This window comes from Aptenodytes forsteri, unplaced genomic scaffold (genome assembly GCF_000699145.1).
Source record: "Aptenodytes forsteri isolate BGI_AS27 unplaced genomic scaffold, ASM69914v1 Scaffold114, whole genome shotgun sequence".
In the NCBI taxonomy this organism is placed as follows: Eukaryota; Metazoa; Chordata; class Aves; order Sphenisciformes; family Spheniscidae; genus Aptenodytes; species Aptenodytes forsteri.
Window position 1 is genome coordinate 2644929 of NW_008795364.1, and position 13561 is coordinate 2658489.

Here is a 13561-nt window from a genome sequence, read left to right on the forward strand (position 1 = left end):
AAGAAGAAGAAGAGGAGGAAGGGGAGAAAAAACACCAGCCAGTCACAGAGCCCAATACTGAGGATGAGGGGGAGGAAGAGGCCAGTAGGCAGGTCAAAGCCAGGTATCGGGATTCAGCTTCGTCCCTCCACCTTTTCCTCAGCCTCTGGCATAAACTCACCAGCACAGTGTGCAGCAGCATCTACCTTTTCACTCGCGTTCCTAGATCACCTGTTAAAGCCACCCCCCAGGGAAATCTTTTTGCATTTAAAAGCTTTGTTGGTGGGTGTGTGTTAATGGAAACATGTTTAATTATGTAGGCTCAATGCACTAAGGACTGTCTGCGCTCACTGCCTTTGTACAAAATGAGTAACACTCACAAATCTTAAAAGATTTAGCAGAAAGCGTAACTTCTAAGCATGGCTTAGGTTTATCTTTTTAGTTAAGGCAATGGTGAAATGTTGTAGTGCTTTGCTGAGGTAGGATGTTGCTTGGTTTCTTAGGTTTTCATCCCTATTTATTATTAACCTTATTAGCAATATCTGTCGCTATGAAGAAGATTGACATTTTTTGAATGCTGCCTATGATGTCTATCAATTTTGTTCATGTTTTAATAGGAAAGAACTACTTAGAGGCAAAGCTGATAGATATATATCATTTTATACATACCTGCCCATCTGTGTATATATGGATATAAACAAACCACCTATCAAAACAATATTCTCATGTAAAATTTTCCGCTTATCCTGAGGTATATATGGATTTGGCATCTGGCAACTTTATCCTGGTAAATTGGAAGAAAGAAAATACGTTCTTTCTTCCAGACAGCCATGTGATTTAGGTTAAATTGTTTGGCTTTGCAACTCGGCAAATGAGATTGGTTTTTTTTTTTTTAAATAAACCACATTCATGCAGACACTATACAGCATGGGAGGAAGAAAGGAAAGTGTTTAATATGCGAATTCCAAAGAAAATACTGTACTGTTGTTATTAATATCTTCCAGTCTGCAAATCTTGCCAATGGCTGCCTGAAATTTCAAAATTAAGTGATAATTTCCTCAAATCCAATTCTTAAAAGTCAAAGCTAAGAGACAAGTTATTAGTAAATCACATGAATATATTAAAATACTGTTTGAAAAAAAGAGGAAGAGCTGTGTAAAGGTCATGATGTGCTTTTAGGTCATCGGTCTTTTACAATAATAGTCACTGTGAGATAACTGGGTGATATTCCCATGACTTTTCTAAATACCTCCTTTCACTGTCACTGTAGCGCAACAGAAGTGATCTGTACCCTGGCCGTTCGTGTCAGATGCTGTCAGGAAGGGTAGGACTAACCTGGCTTCAGTGGCTCCTGCCGTGTACAGCGGGTGCATTAGATAAAGGTTTCCAGATTGCCCTGTGCTTCTGTTGTGAGAATGATTACCTGGTATATACCTGCTGATTAACTTCATAATATCCTGATACATATAACCTATTATGTTTTTGTTGCGTACTCTGTGCCAAACCCACACTCCTCAGATAAGGGCCATGCCTTGCATGCCTGTAGGTGGATTGCAGAGGTGGTCTCAGAAGAATGAAATCAGCCACCTGCCGAGTGATCCAGCCCAAAGCCCTGCACAGTGTTTATGCTGGAGATATTAGTGAAAACAGATACCCCGGAGTGCAGATGCCATGGCTTTTCACCTGCCTTGCTGCTTCTGTCACTCACCAACACCTGCCTTCACTAGAGCAAAGCAGATGTGTCTTTTGTTGCACTTGATGCAACTCTGCAAGTCTCTATCTGACACCAACATGGGATGCTGACACTCAGAGAAATTAGTGCCTTCATACCTAGACAAATGATCTGGTAAGGCATTGCTTTTGAAATAATTCTAAACCTTAATTTTGACAGAACTGTGCTGATTGAGTATTTTTTATTTTCATCTTTGGTGGATGAGCATTTTTAGTAAAAATCAGATCACCAGGGAGGATGATAATCAGATATCTGGCCTTCAAGAGGCAGTCATGCAGATAGTATCTTGAAGCATCTATACTCTGTGGAACACATTATCCAGCATGTTAAGACTGCTTTGTACTGCTCTGACAATGCTTACAGCCTAACTTGAAATACCTGAAAATTGTTCAGAAAATTGTTGTGAAAAGGTTCATGAAAATTAATTCTGAAACCTGTGGGTTAAATCCCTTCCTTTCCTTTAAGCTGAGTCGCTTCCATTCCTCAGTATTTCCAACCCCAAGAAGAATCCCACTGGGATACAAAGATGTGAGTTCTCTTACTTTATTTAAAAAGAGATGGTGATTGTCTAAATTTGGGAAGTTTTTGTTTGTCTGACTCTCCTTGAATTTTTTTTCCCCCCTCCAAGTGGTACTCTCTATTGATCTCTCTTTTCCCCGTTTTTCTCTCCTTCCCTTCCCTTTCTCATGATGTTTTCCTCCTGCAGTGGGGTCCCAGCTGCACAGGAGGCTGTGAATGAAAACCTTTCATGGTGTTCTGATTCTTCAGCCGTCTCCAGTGCCATTTCTCCAGCTGAGAGGCCTCTCTCCTGCTCTAGAGCAAAGAGCTCTTCTAGCAGCTCCTCTTCTGTGCCTGACTCATCTCTCTCTCATCATAATTCTGTCCTTTCATCACCATCTTCACCTGCGGCAGCATTGCTAAGCTCCTCCCAAAATTCATCAGCATCCATTACTCCAAAGGCATCTCCAACGGTGGAGAAATTACCTTATGTACCACATACTCCTTTTCACCTCTTCTCGTACGACTTTGAAGAGTCTCCAACATCTGTGAAAGAAAAGGAAGCAGAGGTGATGAGGGAAAACAGGTAGATTTTGTACAGCTGACATTAATTTTTTGATAAATGAATAACACCTTTGAAGAGTTTTATATTAGTAATAATGCACTGTGTTGTATTATTTCCAGAATATACTGTATTAGTTTTAGTCCTGTAAGCCTGTACTTTGATTTGATTGATATTCTCCCCTTGCCTTTGTTGCCTTCATTTCATCTTACTCCTCTTCAAGGTCCATAGTTAATAAGTATCCTGGCCTCCTCTATACAGCAGTAGATAAATAACCTGTGATTCTGGAGATCACAGAAAGGAGCACCATTTTGCTGTCACTTACAACGATGTAATTTGCAGACATGATTTCATGAAAATTAATGGAGCTCTTCTGCTATAAAACCAAGAGAGATCAGACCAGCACTTGGAATTCAGGGGTGAAATCCTGGCTTCAAAGACTGAACTGCCAAATCCCAAATTTGCTGTTAGATTACAGTCCGTATCCCTGTCAAGTGCAATTTCAACTCGTGCTTGTAATAACGGAAGTAGATTAAACCCTATAAAGAGAATAGAGCACTCAAAATAGGCAGTTTTCCCTCCACAACATCTGGTCAGTTCAGTTGTTCCACATGCATTTCTCTTACTTTTTAATTTTAATTTCCCCATCCCACCCATTTAAAAACAAAAAGAATTGTTTTGTCTCAACCTGTTTTCAAGTAAAACAGGTTGACAATAGGTAGCGCTGAAAACAATGCTAGAGAATCACCTTGAAAAGAAGTTGATGATTTTTAGCTGTCTCTCCCAATGATCAGTGTTCTTCGAATTAGGTGCTGAAAATGTACACATATATTGTGAGCCTATTTATTTCTTCCTTTCTCCAGCAGTCCATCTGAATTTCTGCATGTGAGCGAATATTTTGATTCCTTTGATCCTTTTAATTTTCGATCTTTCTCTTCTAATAGGTGGGTGGTTTTTGTTGCTTTTTCAATTTGCTGAAGAGCCTGTAAATCCAAGTAGCTGTTGAAAAGGGACTTAGTTCATATGTCTTTCCTTACCTGCAGCTTGAACACTGGGATTCCTCTAAGTTTACATCTTCCTGTATAGGTGCAATTTTCCCTTAGGCCTCTCCCACTCATTCATCGCTCTCTCATTGCTGCTGCTGTTAGAGTTATACTTTTTAGAGAGTAGATTCTAAATACCTCCTGTTCCTGCAATATTTAGTATTTCCGCAGTGATTTTTTTTCCTCTGATCATCCTTGCGCTTCTAGTTACCACATAGGATCAAGGGCGTGGTGTGGGGGAGGATTGTGCTGGGTTTATCTGGAGAAAAAGAAGGGCAAAGCTTGCACGATTTGGGCAGTAATGTGTTCATAAAAGAGGTAAATGTCTGGATATCTGGGGTTTCTTCAGAGTGAAGGCTTCTGGGACAAGGCCATTGCATCTGCATTGGTATATGAGACAAGAAGGGAAAATGGGAGTAATAGCCACCACCAGAGGAAGGTTAGAAAGGCAAACATTGTGTACAGGATACAGACTTACCCTGGTGTGCTGCATTTGCCTTGCTACTCTTCCAGCATCTCTGTCTCCCTCTAAATTTGATATATAGGGATGCCGTGTCCAGGCCAGTCCCTCTGAATTTTATTTTGTTAATACTTGTAGATCTGAGTCCATAGAAGGTGTGTTCTCTCCATTTTAATGAGAGTTATCTTTGGACTAATTGAAATTCCTTGATCTGAAAAAGGTTACTGCGTTGTGTCAGCTTTTTCATGGGGCAGAGCAGAAGAAAAGCAAATGTAATGGTTGATAAGGTCTCCTTTCAGTTGATTGAAATGGAAACGGAGGTTTCTGTTAGTGTCGGGAACATACCGAATGAGCTCCGAGTTGTTCTCAGGGCAATGGAGTTTTCTAATCGCTCGCTCAGTATGGGCACAGGCAGAACATTTTCTGAGCTGAGCCTGCCAGAGAGAAGACCCGTGTCAGGTCTGTGCTACCAGGGAAGCCCCGCGCTGCCCAGCTACACAGCCCTCCACCGGGCCACTGTCTCCAGTTTCTAGTTAGTTTTCTTCTAGGGCAGGAATGCCAGGAAGGCACTTATTTCCCATTCTGCAAAATTCCTTTTGTAGCTCAGAAACGTGCATGTTAGCACTTTTTTCCAAAATTATTCCCCTGTTCCTGGGCAGTCAGCATGATGTCTCAAAAATAGATGGTGGTGGTGGGGTGTTTTCTAAAACATAAACCTGGAATTGTTGCCAAAGGGGGCATGTTCTCTAAAGCATGATCCCGTCCATTATAAAAACCCCTAACTGAAATCCATTCTGATTTTAACACGGGCCTTGGCAGGCAGCAATGCTGTTGTACCCCAAGGAATGAAGCTTGAAACTCTGAATGAAATTTTGCATGGCTAGATGAGTGTGCTAAATGGAGCTGAAGGAAGCCAACCAGCCCTTTCAAATAAAATTGCTGAGTGAAATTACTGAGTGCTGATGTGTGTGGGAGAAGCAGCAGCAGAGAAAAGATACGGTGAAGGAGGGTATATTATATCTTATGAATTTTAATAAGGAAAATGATGTTGCCCTTTTTCCTGAAGTGAATTTTGTCATTTGGATGAGTTGGCCTTGCGGAGTACTTACCTACAGAGCATCACATGCTTTCCACGTGGGAAAACGGTATCATCTTCAAACAGAAATGTTAACATTTTCCCAAATCAGGAATCTCTCCTTGACATGCTGTTTAAGTGCAATGGTTAAAAGGCACAGCAAAGCAACACAACTGCCTTTTCTATTCAGTACGGGAGCCAGGATGAAAACATTGATAGAAGGGACTCTGGGGAGGTGGCCGTTCCAGGAGTCCTGGAAACAATTTCTCTTTGATCAGCAAGCTCACCTTGAAGTCAAGCAGGTTTTGGGTTTTTTTAGTGGAGGGAATGGCTGGTAGAAATTCCTAAAGCCATGCTTCCGGAGACATGGCTTTTTAACCATGGTGATGATTTTTTACAGACATTGTAAGAAATGGCACATGAGCTATGGCTTATGTTGGGGGAGGGGAAAGAAAATACCGCCTGCTTTAATTGAAAAGAATGTGGATGCTTTTCGTTTATAACACAAAAATTTGCAAATCATGGATGTCCATGTTCAGATCATGTCTCAGGAACACTGTTGTCTTCCTTAATTTCACTAGATATGAATACTGCTGACTTGGACTGGTTTGGTCCCTTTTCTAATGGCTGGGTATCAGCTCCCAAACCAGCTAATAAATTTGAGTAAGTGAGCGGTAATTTAAGTATTCCCACTCCAAGTTGTCACTTGGGAGGACCATTCTAATCTCTCATTATTTTCCATACCAACAGCTCACTATTTGAATCAGGTATGTCCATGACATGGTTGATATTAAAATGAGACGATAGGTTGCATATTTTGAAGCTGGGATTAGAGCAATATTTTCAGAAGAATATTTGAGAAGTTCTGGGGTATGGGATCACGGGATCACCGCCACCCCCTAAACAAGAGGATTTACTGTTTCATGCCTGCTTGCTGACAGATTCTTTCTGTCTCTCCCTTTCTCCTACTTTCCTTCCCAATGCTTCAGATACAATAGCTACGGCAGCAGCTCTTACTCTTCTCCGCGACCTTACTCTGGTGTGAGTGCCCCAACAACACCGACTTCTCGTTATGGGACAACTCTCTCACCGCCTCAAGAGACCAAATCTGACAGGTTTGTAAATTAATCGGTGTTTTGACAACAGTTCCTTTGTAGACAGGATGGAGATAAATGTAAGCTGTTCTGAATGGGTACTGGAAGTATCTTGTAGCCACATCTTTTCTAATGTTGGAAAGAGAACATACAAAAATCTAAACATGTTCATTTCCCACTCATTCTCAAGCCTTTCTCTGACTTGGTGTTAAGGTCTGGATGTATTTCCATCCCAGTTCTTCTACTTCCACTTAAATGGATAAAACAGTTGCTTCACACGTATGCTGTTCTAAGTATTAAAAGGTGAATTAAAGCACATTTTGTTTCTTTCCATTTTTTAAACCAAATTCAGACAGATATATTTTCAGTTCTGTCATCTTAAATCAACTATAAAATCTTAGAAATGTGCTTAGCTCAGAATTTTCTAGGCCATAATTTTGTCCTTCCTTGAAAATGCATGATATATGTCATTGTATTTCATCAGGGGCAAAAAGTTTCTTGCTGTAGGTACAGGAAACTCATACTAACCTAACAGTTATCAGCTCACTTTAAAAAAAAAAAAGGAAAAAAACCCCACACCAGCAACAACAAAAAAAGCAGTATTTTGAACAATCCAAATACTCTTTTGAATTATGTAAGGTACTAGGGAAGGAAAAAAGATAGGAAAATGTTATGGATACATGAAGGAAATTCCTCTTGGCATGGGATTTCACCACCAGAAATTAACTGACTGTTACAACCTGAAAGTAAATGACAGCTTCAAAGGTTGTCATGCTGAGTTTAAGGAGGAAACGTAGATGTTTTTAATTAATTTAATTAAATAATTTAATATAATAATTTAGTTAAATAATTTCCAATTAGGCCAGATGGGCTTTGGATTGTTTGTTGCCAGGTTGGCCTCTATTTCGTAAAAATTCCATCTCCCATCCTTTTTTTGAACTGAAGGCTTTTTCAGGGTCCTTTGTCTGTGTTTCATTTAATTTCTATTAATGATTTTTTGAATATTTCTGTATGTGTATAGAATACATGTATATATGTTTTATGTGTGTATGTATATATGTTTGAACCTACCTAATGCCTCATATCCTTTCCAATCTACTACTCAGAATGGTTCAAGTTAGGTTTTTCCAGCATGCATGTATTTCTAGCCATGAGGTATTGATTTAATCCTTTTTTTTCAAGTGGGTAATTACATTAAGTTTGTCTTTGGAGAAAGGCATCGTTTTTCATTTGCTCATCTTCCTGGAGTAACTTGCATCGATTTGTCTTTCCTAATCTGAATTAAATTACTGCCGAGTGAAACCATAATAAAGAACTCTAAACCGGCATTTTCACCCCCTTTTACCTTTGCAGAATAGATAAGCAAGAATTAAAGGTATCCCGCTGCTTTTGAAGTTTCAGCTTTCTAAGTCCCTGCTGTTGGAAGCTTCTTGTTGCCACTGCAGCAAAGAAACCCCAAAGTGGTCAAACACTGAGATGGCTAAAGATAGTTGGGCCTGTCCTGCAAGAGGTTGATCACGCTGGCCCTGCTCCAGTAAAGGAAGCAAGTTTCGTTGCAGCACGCACGTAAGTGCGTTGCTGGTTTGGAGCCAAAATGGCTTGGCCCCACAGGATGAAGCTGTAAAATTTGCAGATTCATGGAGAGTCAGGCCAGAGGGAAGCTCTGTAATCATCTGTTGTGACCTGAATGGGTCCCACAGAAGCTAAATGAAAGCCCCCTGTACCTTCATGTGTTTTCAAGTGGCAGCACATCACTTCTCCTGGAAGACATTCCAGTATTTATCATCACTGCTAGGAAAATATTTCATATTTTGGAGGCTGGTTTGTCTAGCAGCATCTTCCAGCCATTACACCTCATTCTGCTTTTCCCTGTGAAACTGGAAAGTGCTCTGCCTTCAACTATCAGATCTCTCTTACATGTTTTAAGTGTCTGAACGCAGTGCTTGGAGTTGCATCTCTGTCTTTCCCTCAGGTTACATTTACCGCTTTCCACCTCATGTGATAAAAATCTCTCTCCTCTTGTTTAAATGTGCAGCTCGTTTTTCACGGTACTTGAACTCACCAGGATTTCCGCATTCTTATATTTGAGGGGATGTTACAGCCTGATGCTTTTTGTATATTAGCCTCCTAGAAGTGTGAAACGTGTGTATGCCACAGCTGCATGTTGCCTGCAGAATAGATGCAGTTATTTTTTGAAAGATAATTAAATTTACAGGTTCAGGTGCCATTTTGCATCGTCTTGTTCTTTTTGGGTGCACTGCCATTGCAGATGTATAGTTCAACAGTCTCTAATGGCATGACTGCTTTGAAGAAGGGCAGAAGCCTGCTTTTATTTCATTTTCGTGAAAGACATGGGTTGCAGAAATGCCCACATAGAGATCGATGGATAGAAATTTGCTCACTGGAGAGTAGGCTGTGTAGTGCATGACGCAACGCTTGGCGCTAATTAGTTAGTGGAAAGTATTGTGGAAGTTTTCACAGTCTTCTGTCAATGGTGTTGCCTTTGATTATGTAAACATTATTTCCTACCTCCTGATGGTAAAAATTTACACAGATTCAAACAAAAAGTTAAAAGATGGGGGGGGGGAGAGGAAGACACTTGATAAGAAGCAGATGCGTATCTACGGTTAGCTCCAAGGTGAGTTTTCTGCTTTCGGCTTATGGTTGCAGTTATCCAAGGACTCCACAGAAATATCCCTGTCTTTTATCATGCAGGGAAGAGCTTTAGATGCAGTTCCTGGTACTGTTTATCTGACCTTTGAGAATGAGGAGGAAGGAAGAAGCAGCATTTAGAGCAGTGCCCAGCAAAATTATTCATGCTCCATTCAGTTACCCTGACAGGCCTTTCAAACCCTTGGCTGCATTTTGCTTATGTAAACAAGAGCTACAACTTAGGTGGAAAGAAGCAGTGTGGTTGACATTTCGACATTCATACTTTTAAAACCCTCCTTGGCTAAGATCAGTAGGGAATCCAAAAGAGCAGTATAATTCAGTGCAAAAGAAACTAGATTTTGTTCTTTGAAATCCACATAATGTATATATTTCTGATTGTACAGCAGAAGAAAAGGCTTACTTGACTGTTTCTCGGTTTCTAAATTCAGCCACAGGCTTTTGCCAACTTCTTGCAATACTGTTGTTCTCTCTCATTTCTCTGGGTCCCCTGTGGAGAGCCATGCTTCTGAAGTGCATATTGCAGCCATGGGAATCCTCGTGAAGGAGGGAAAATTGCAGGGCGCTTTCTGTTCAGCCCTTCATTGGGAGAGAAGAAAGGGTATATTGGTTCTCTCATATCTCTCTGCTTGTGAAAGATGCTCCTAATGCAGAAGAAGTATAACCCAGACCTCCTGTCTTCAGCTGCCAGAGACTGCTTTGCTCCATAAATATACTGCTCCCACTCTTCACGGCTTAAATCACCAATTAACTCTCTCCCCTATTCCCACAGGAAAAAATAAATTTATCAATCTCAATTTCTTAACCTCATAAATTTTGGTAACAAAGGGGAAGAGCAAGTCATGGCTGGAGCACAGCAGAGAGAAAAGCATTTTTCTGTACCTCTGAGTTGCTGCCTTGCCTGGGGGAAGGAGGTGTTGTAAGACTCTCCTATATTTCCATGCTTTGTGCTCACACCTAGGATATTTCTGTTTAGGCAAAGATTGCCTCATCAGACTTTGAATCTAAGATGGTCACTGAAATTGAAAGTTGCAGCCTGGAATCTGTAGCTAGACAGCGAACTCATTACTTGGAAAGCTCCACACCCCCTCATAGTGTGTTTTTGGCGGTGAAGTGTGTACGTTGTTGGTCATGGCCATGGTTAGACAAGACCCTGAAGGAGTCTAACTTCTAAGGCAAGAGCTCCTGAATTCGGCACCAGCTTTAATTCATTCCGTTGCCAGAAAAATATCCTTTGTTTCCTGCTGGTGCGTTTGCCAAGGTAGGTTTCTTCTGATGCATTTGCCAGGAGACGGTTCCCGCTGGGCTTGATAGTCAAACAATAGTGCAGTTAGCCTAGCTCGAAAAGCAGCCTTCTCAGGGCACTGTGTGCAGAGGGAGCAGGAGTTCATGGTCCCCATTCTCTTCCCTCTGTCTGTTAAATCAAGTGCCAGAAAGTTCAGCTTGCAAACCTGCACGTCTGGATCCTCTTGGCCAGTCAGTGTGAACTTAGTCTCCACCTCTGGCTGGTCCCTCTGAGGTTCTTCCAAATCTCCAAGCTTGGTAAGGGCCTGCTGTGGTGTTTGCAAATTATTCCTGTTTGATGCACTCTCCCAACTTTTCCAGACCAGTAGAAAATAGACTTAAGAAAGACCAAATGTGTTTCACATCCCTTAACCTGTTTTCTGTCTTACTTGCTTTATGATCTACAGCAGTACGTTACCTTGGGCTCCCGTGATGCAGGGCCTTGAATGTTGAATGTTCATCTCCATGTTCTTATATATCTTTTAAAGGAAATGTACCTTCAAGCATTTATTTCTACAATAGGTGCACACAGACACTGAGCTTAGCATGACTAGATTACAGGTGATTTTTTTCTCCATTGATTTTAAAGACACTTTAAACACCATACCTGAAGCGTAAACATGAAGTGCAGCAAAAGTCTGCAAATGCTCTTCTTCTGAGTTTTATTCACTCTCCAGGTGCCTGAAACAGTGGTTTTCTGGCAATCTGGTGCGTTTTTCAAATTTGTCTCTCTCAAAAGCAAAACAAAACAAACAAAAAAAAACCTGCTTGAGAATGCTAAACAGCTTTTCAGTTAGACTTTCTACTAAAATTAAAGGTCCCTGTAATTGACAACACCAGGGAGGTGCTGCTGGATGAAGCTTCTTGGCAGGTTCTTTTTTTTCATTAGCCATCTATCACTAGTCTGCACTCTGGAGTTACCTCACTCCAGCTGTTAAGCAGTAAGGAAAAACGAGAAACTTATGAAACAAAACCCACTATACAGCCTACAAAGCTGCTGCTCTCCCAGGAACAGCTCCTCTTTCCTTGGCTTTCTATTCTTTCTGCCTGTACCATCTTCTGCGTGTCTTAATACGTACTTCTGGGCTCTCAGACCAGAGACCGTGGCTATTTTTTCTTGTGGTAAATGCCAAGCACATCTTTCACTCTGAATAACATAATGAGGAAGGGATAGCTTGGTAGTTGATAATAGCGGCCCAGGGCAAAAGCCTCAACTTTATTGCTGAGATTTTAAGAGGAAAAGCGACCTTAGGAATTACTTGATGATTTACAATTTGGGAAGCAGCGGTGGCTTACACTGGCTTAGCCGCTTGTCGAACTACTGTGTAAGCAGTATTCTTGATTGCAGCTTTGTAGGCTTCATCATAGGTCATATGTTTAAACAGAAAGCGTGAGCCGGGTTATGGTTTCAGACTGCAACGTGTTGCTGGCTGAACACACAGTGCGCGTGGAGGGCACCAGTCACCCCCAGGTACCCACTGTGCTGATGTTCAGGGGACATGTGTCTTAGCCTGGATCTACGGGGGGGCAGGGGTGGCTCTGCAAGCCACTTCCAGGTGATTTGTGACTCGCATGAGGAAGAGAAGCCACAGGCTGGAGAAAGACAGAAAACACAATGTAAAACCTGTACACGTCAGGCTGCGAGAGGAGCGTGTATGTAGAAAGTCCCTGTGCATTGCCCTGGCTCTGCGCGGCTCTGCCCCACTGTAGCTTTATTTCATGTAGCCCCTCAGGCCAAATAAAAATCTAACGTTAATCAATTCTTCTCTTGGTCATTCTCAAGTTTCATTCTCAAAGGAAGCATTAGTCAGTAGTTTTATCTCTCAATTTTGTGTTTATTTTTGAGAGAAGTTTTGTAAAGATTCCTCAAGTAATGTTTAGTCTGTTTGCAAAATCTTATATCAACACGCTTTTGAATTTGCCGTGTCATGTAGGGAGACATAACACACGGAGAGTTTCTTTAACTGTGAAAGCTATATGGCTCTTGGCAGCTTTGCCTCCTCTTTTGTCTCTTTCTAAGCTGGAAGGCAGATTTATTTTGCTAAAGCCAAGAGACATTTAGAGTTACTTAAGGCCTGAGTAGGAGCTGCCGACCGTTGTTCCCTCTCTGTAGCATTCCCATGACTGCTGGAGCAGGAGCACTTTGGAAAAATGGGTAATTAGTGTTTCCTTATTAAGGTTATTAATTATTCTGACCCTTGTTATATTAAAGAAAATCCTGAATTGTTAACCTTATGACCTAAAGGGATTTCCTCTCATAAGTCATCTTTTAAATTTTTTTTTTTTAGTTTAATTATTCTGACCCTTGTTATATTAAAGAAAATCCTGAATTGTTAACCTTATGACCTAAAGGGATTTTTCCTCTCATGTCATCTGTTAAATTTTTTTTTTTTAGTTCCTAAAAATATACATTTGTATTTTGTATTCTTGCTATAAATATCCATTTCCATGTAGCAAATTTTTAAAATTCAACTAACGGAGGAAAACACAGCCACAAAAGAAGTGTATTTCAGAGTTAACGCAAATGAAGAACACTTGAAGTTGATAATTGCTATTTTGCTGTAACAAAGTGGCTTAGAGTAAGACAGAAATATTTTCTTCAAATTCCAACAAGATTAGAGTAATTCAGGTCACATATTCCCTTTCACAATATATAGTCTGTGATGGAGTATTGTCAGAAAATTGCAAGTACTTGCAAAAAAGTGTGAGATATCTTGTGTCTCCCTGAGCTTGTGTTTCTAATAATGATTACTAATTCACTGCTCTGTTAAATGCAGTAGGTCAGGTTAGATGAATTTTTACTCAGAAGAGTTTTGGCTTTGTATCCTTTGCCCTGTGTATCATTTTGTTGCCATCTTTTTCCTTCTTTTTTTTCCTATTCTTTGCTCTTTCCTGCAAGAAAAGAAACTAATGCTTTTATTCTACAAGATAAGAAACTAATGACCTCTTGTCCCCAGGTCCCAATGCCGTGGTGTGGAGCTATATTCACAAATCCCCAGACTTAGACATATTCTTGCTGTGTGTTTTCTTTCTGGTATCAGAGTATAGTGACATAGCTTGTTTAGCTTTTGCTGGTTTTAACAGCAGGCAGAAGAAAGCTTTTCTTAATATTTTTGTATTAAGACAATTAAGAATGGACTGTTGTGTTCTCTACGAGACTAAAA

The 13561-nt window shown here is 40.6% G+C and overlaps 1 protein-coding gene across 1 annotated transcript in view; it reads left to right on the top strand.

Moving 5' to 3' along the window:
• Positions 1–13561, top strand: part of FHOD3 (formin homology 2 domain containing 3) — a 467442-nt gene that overhangs the window by 364815 nt on the left and 89066 nt on the right. Inside the window, exons 14-16 of the mRNA XM_019472318.1 lie at positions 4–103; positions 2418–2795; positions 6339–6464. Coding sequence (XP_019327863.1) covers positions 4–103; positions 2418–2795; positions 6339–6464 — 604 coding nt within the window. The remainder of the gene's footprint in view (positions 1–3; positions 104–2417; positions 2796–6338; positions 6465–13561) is intronic.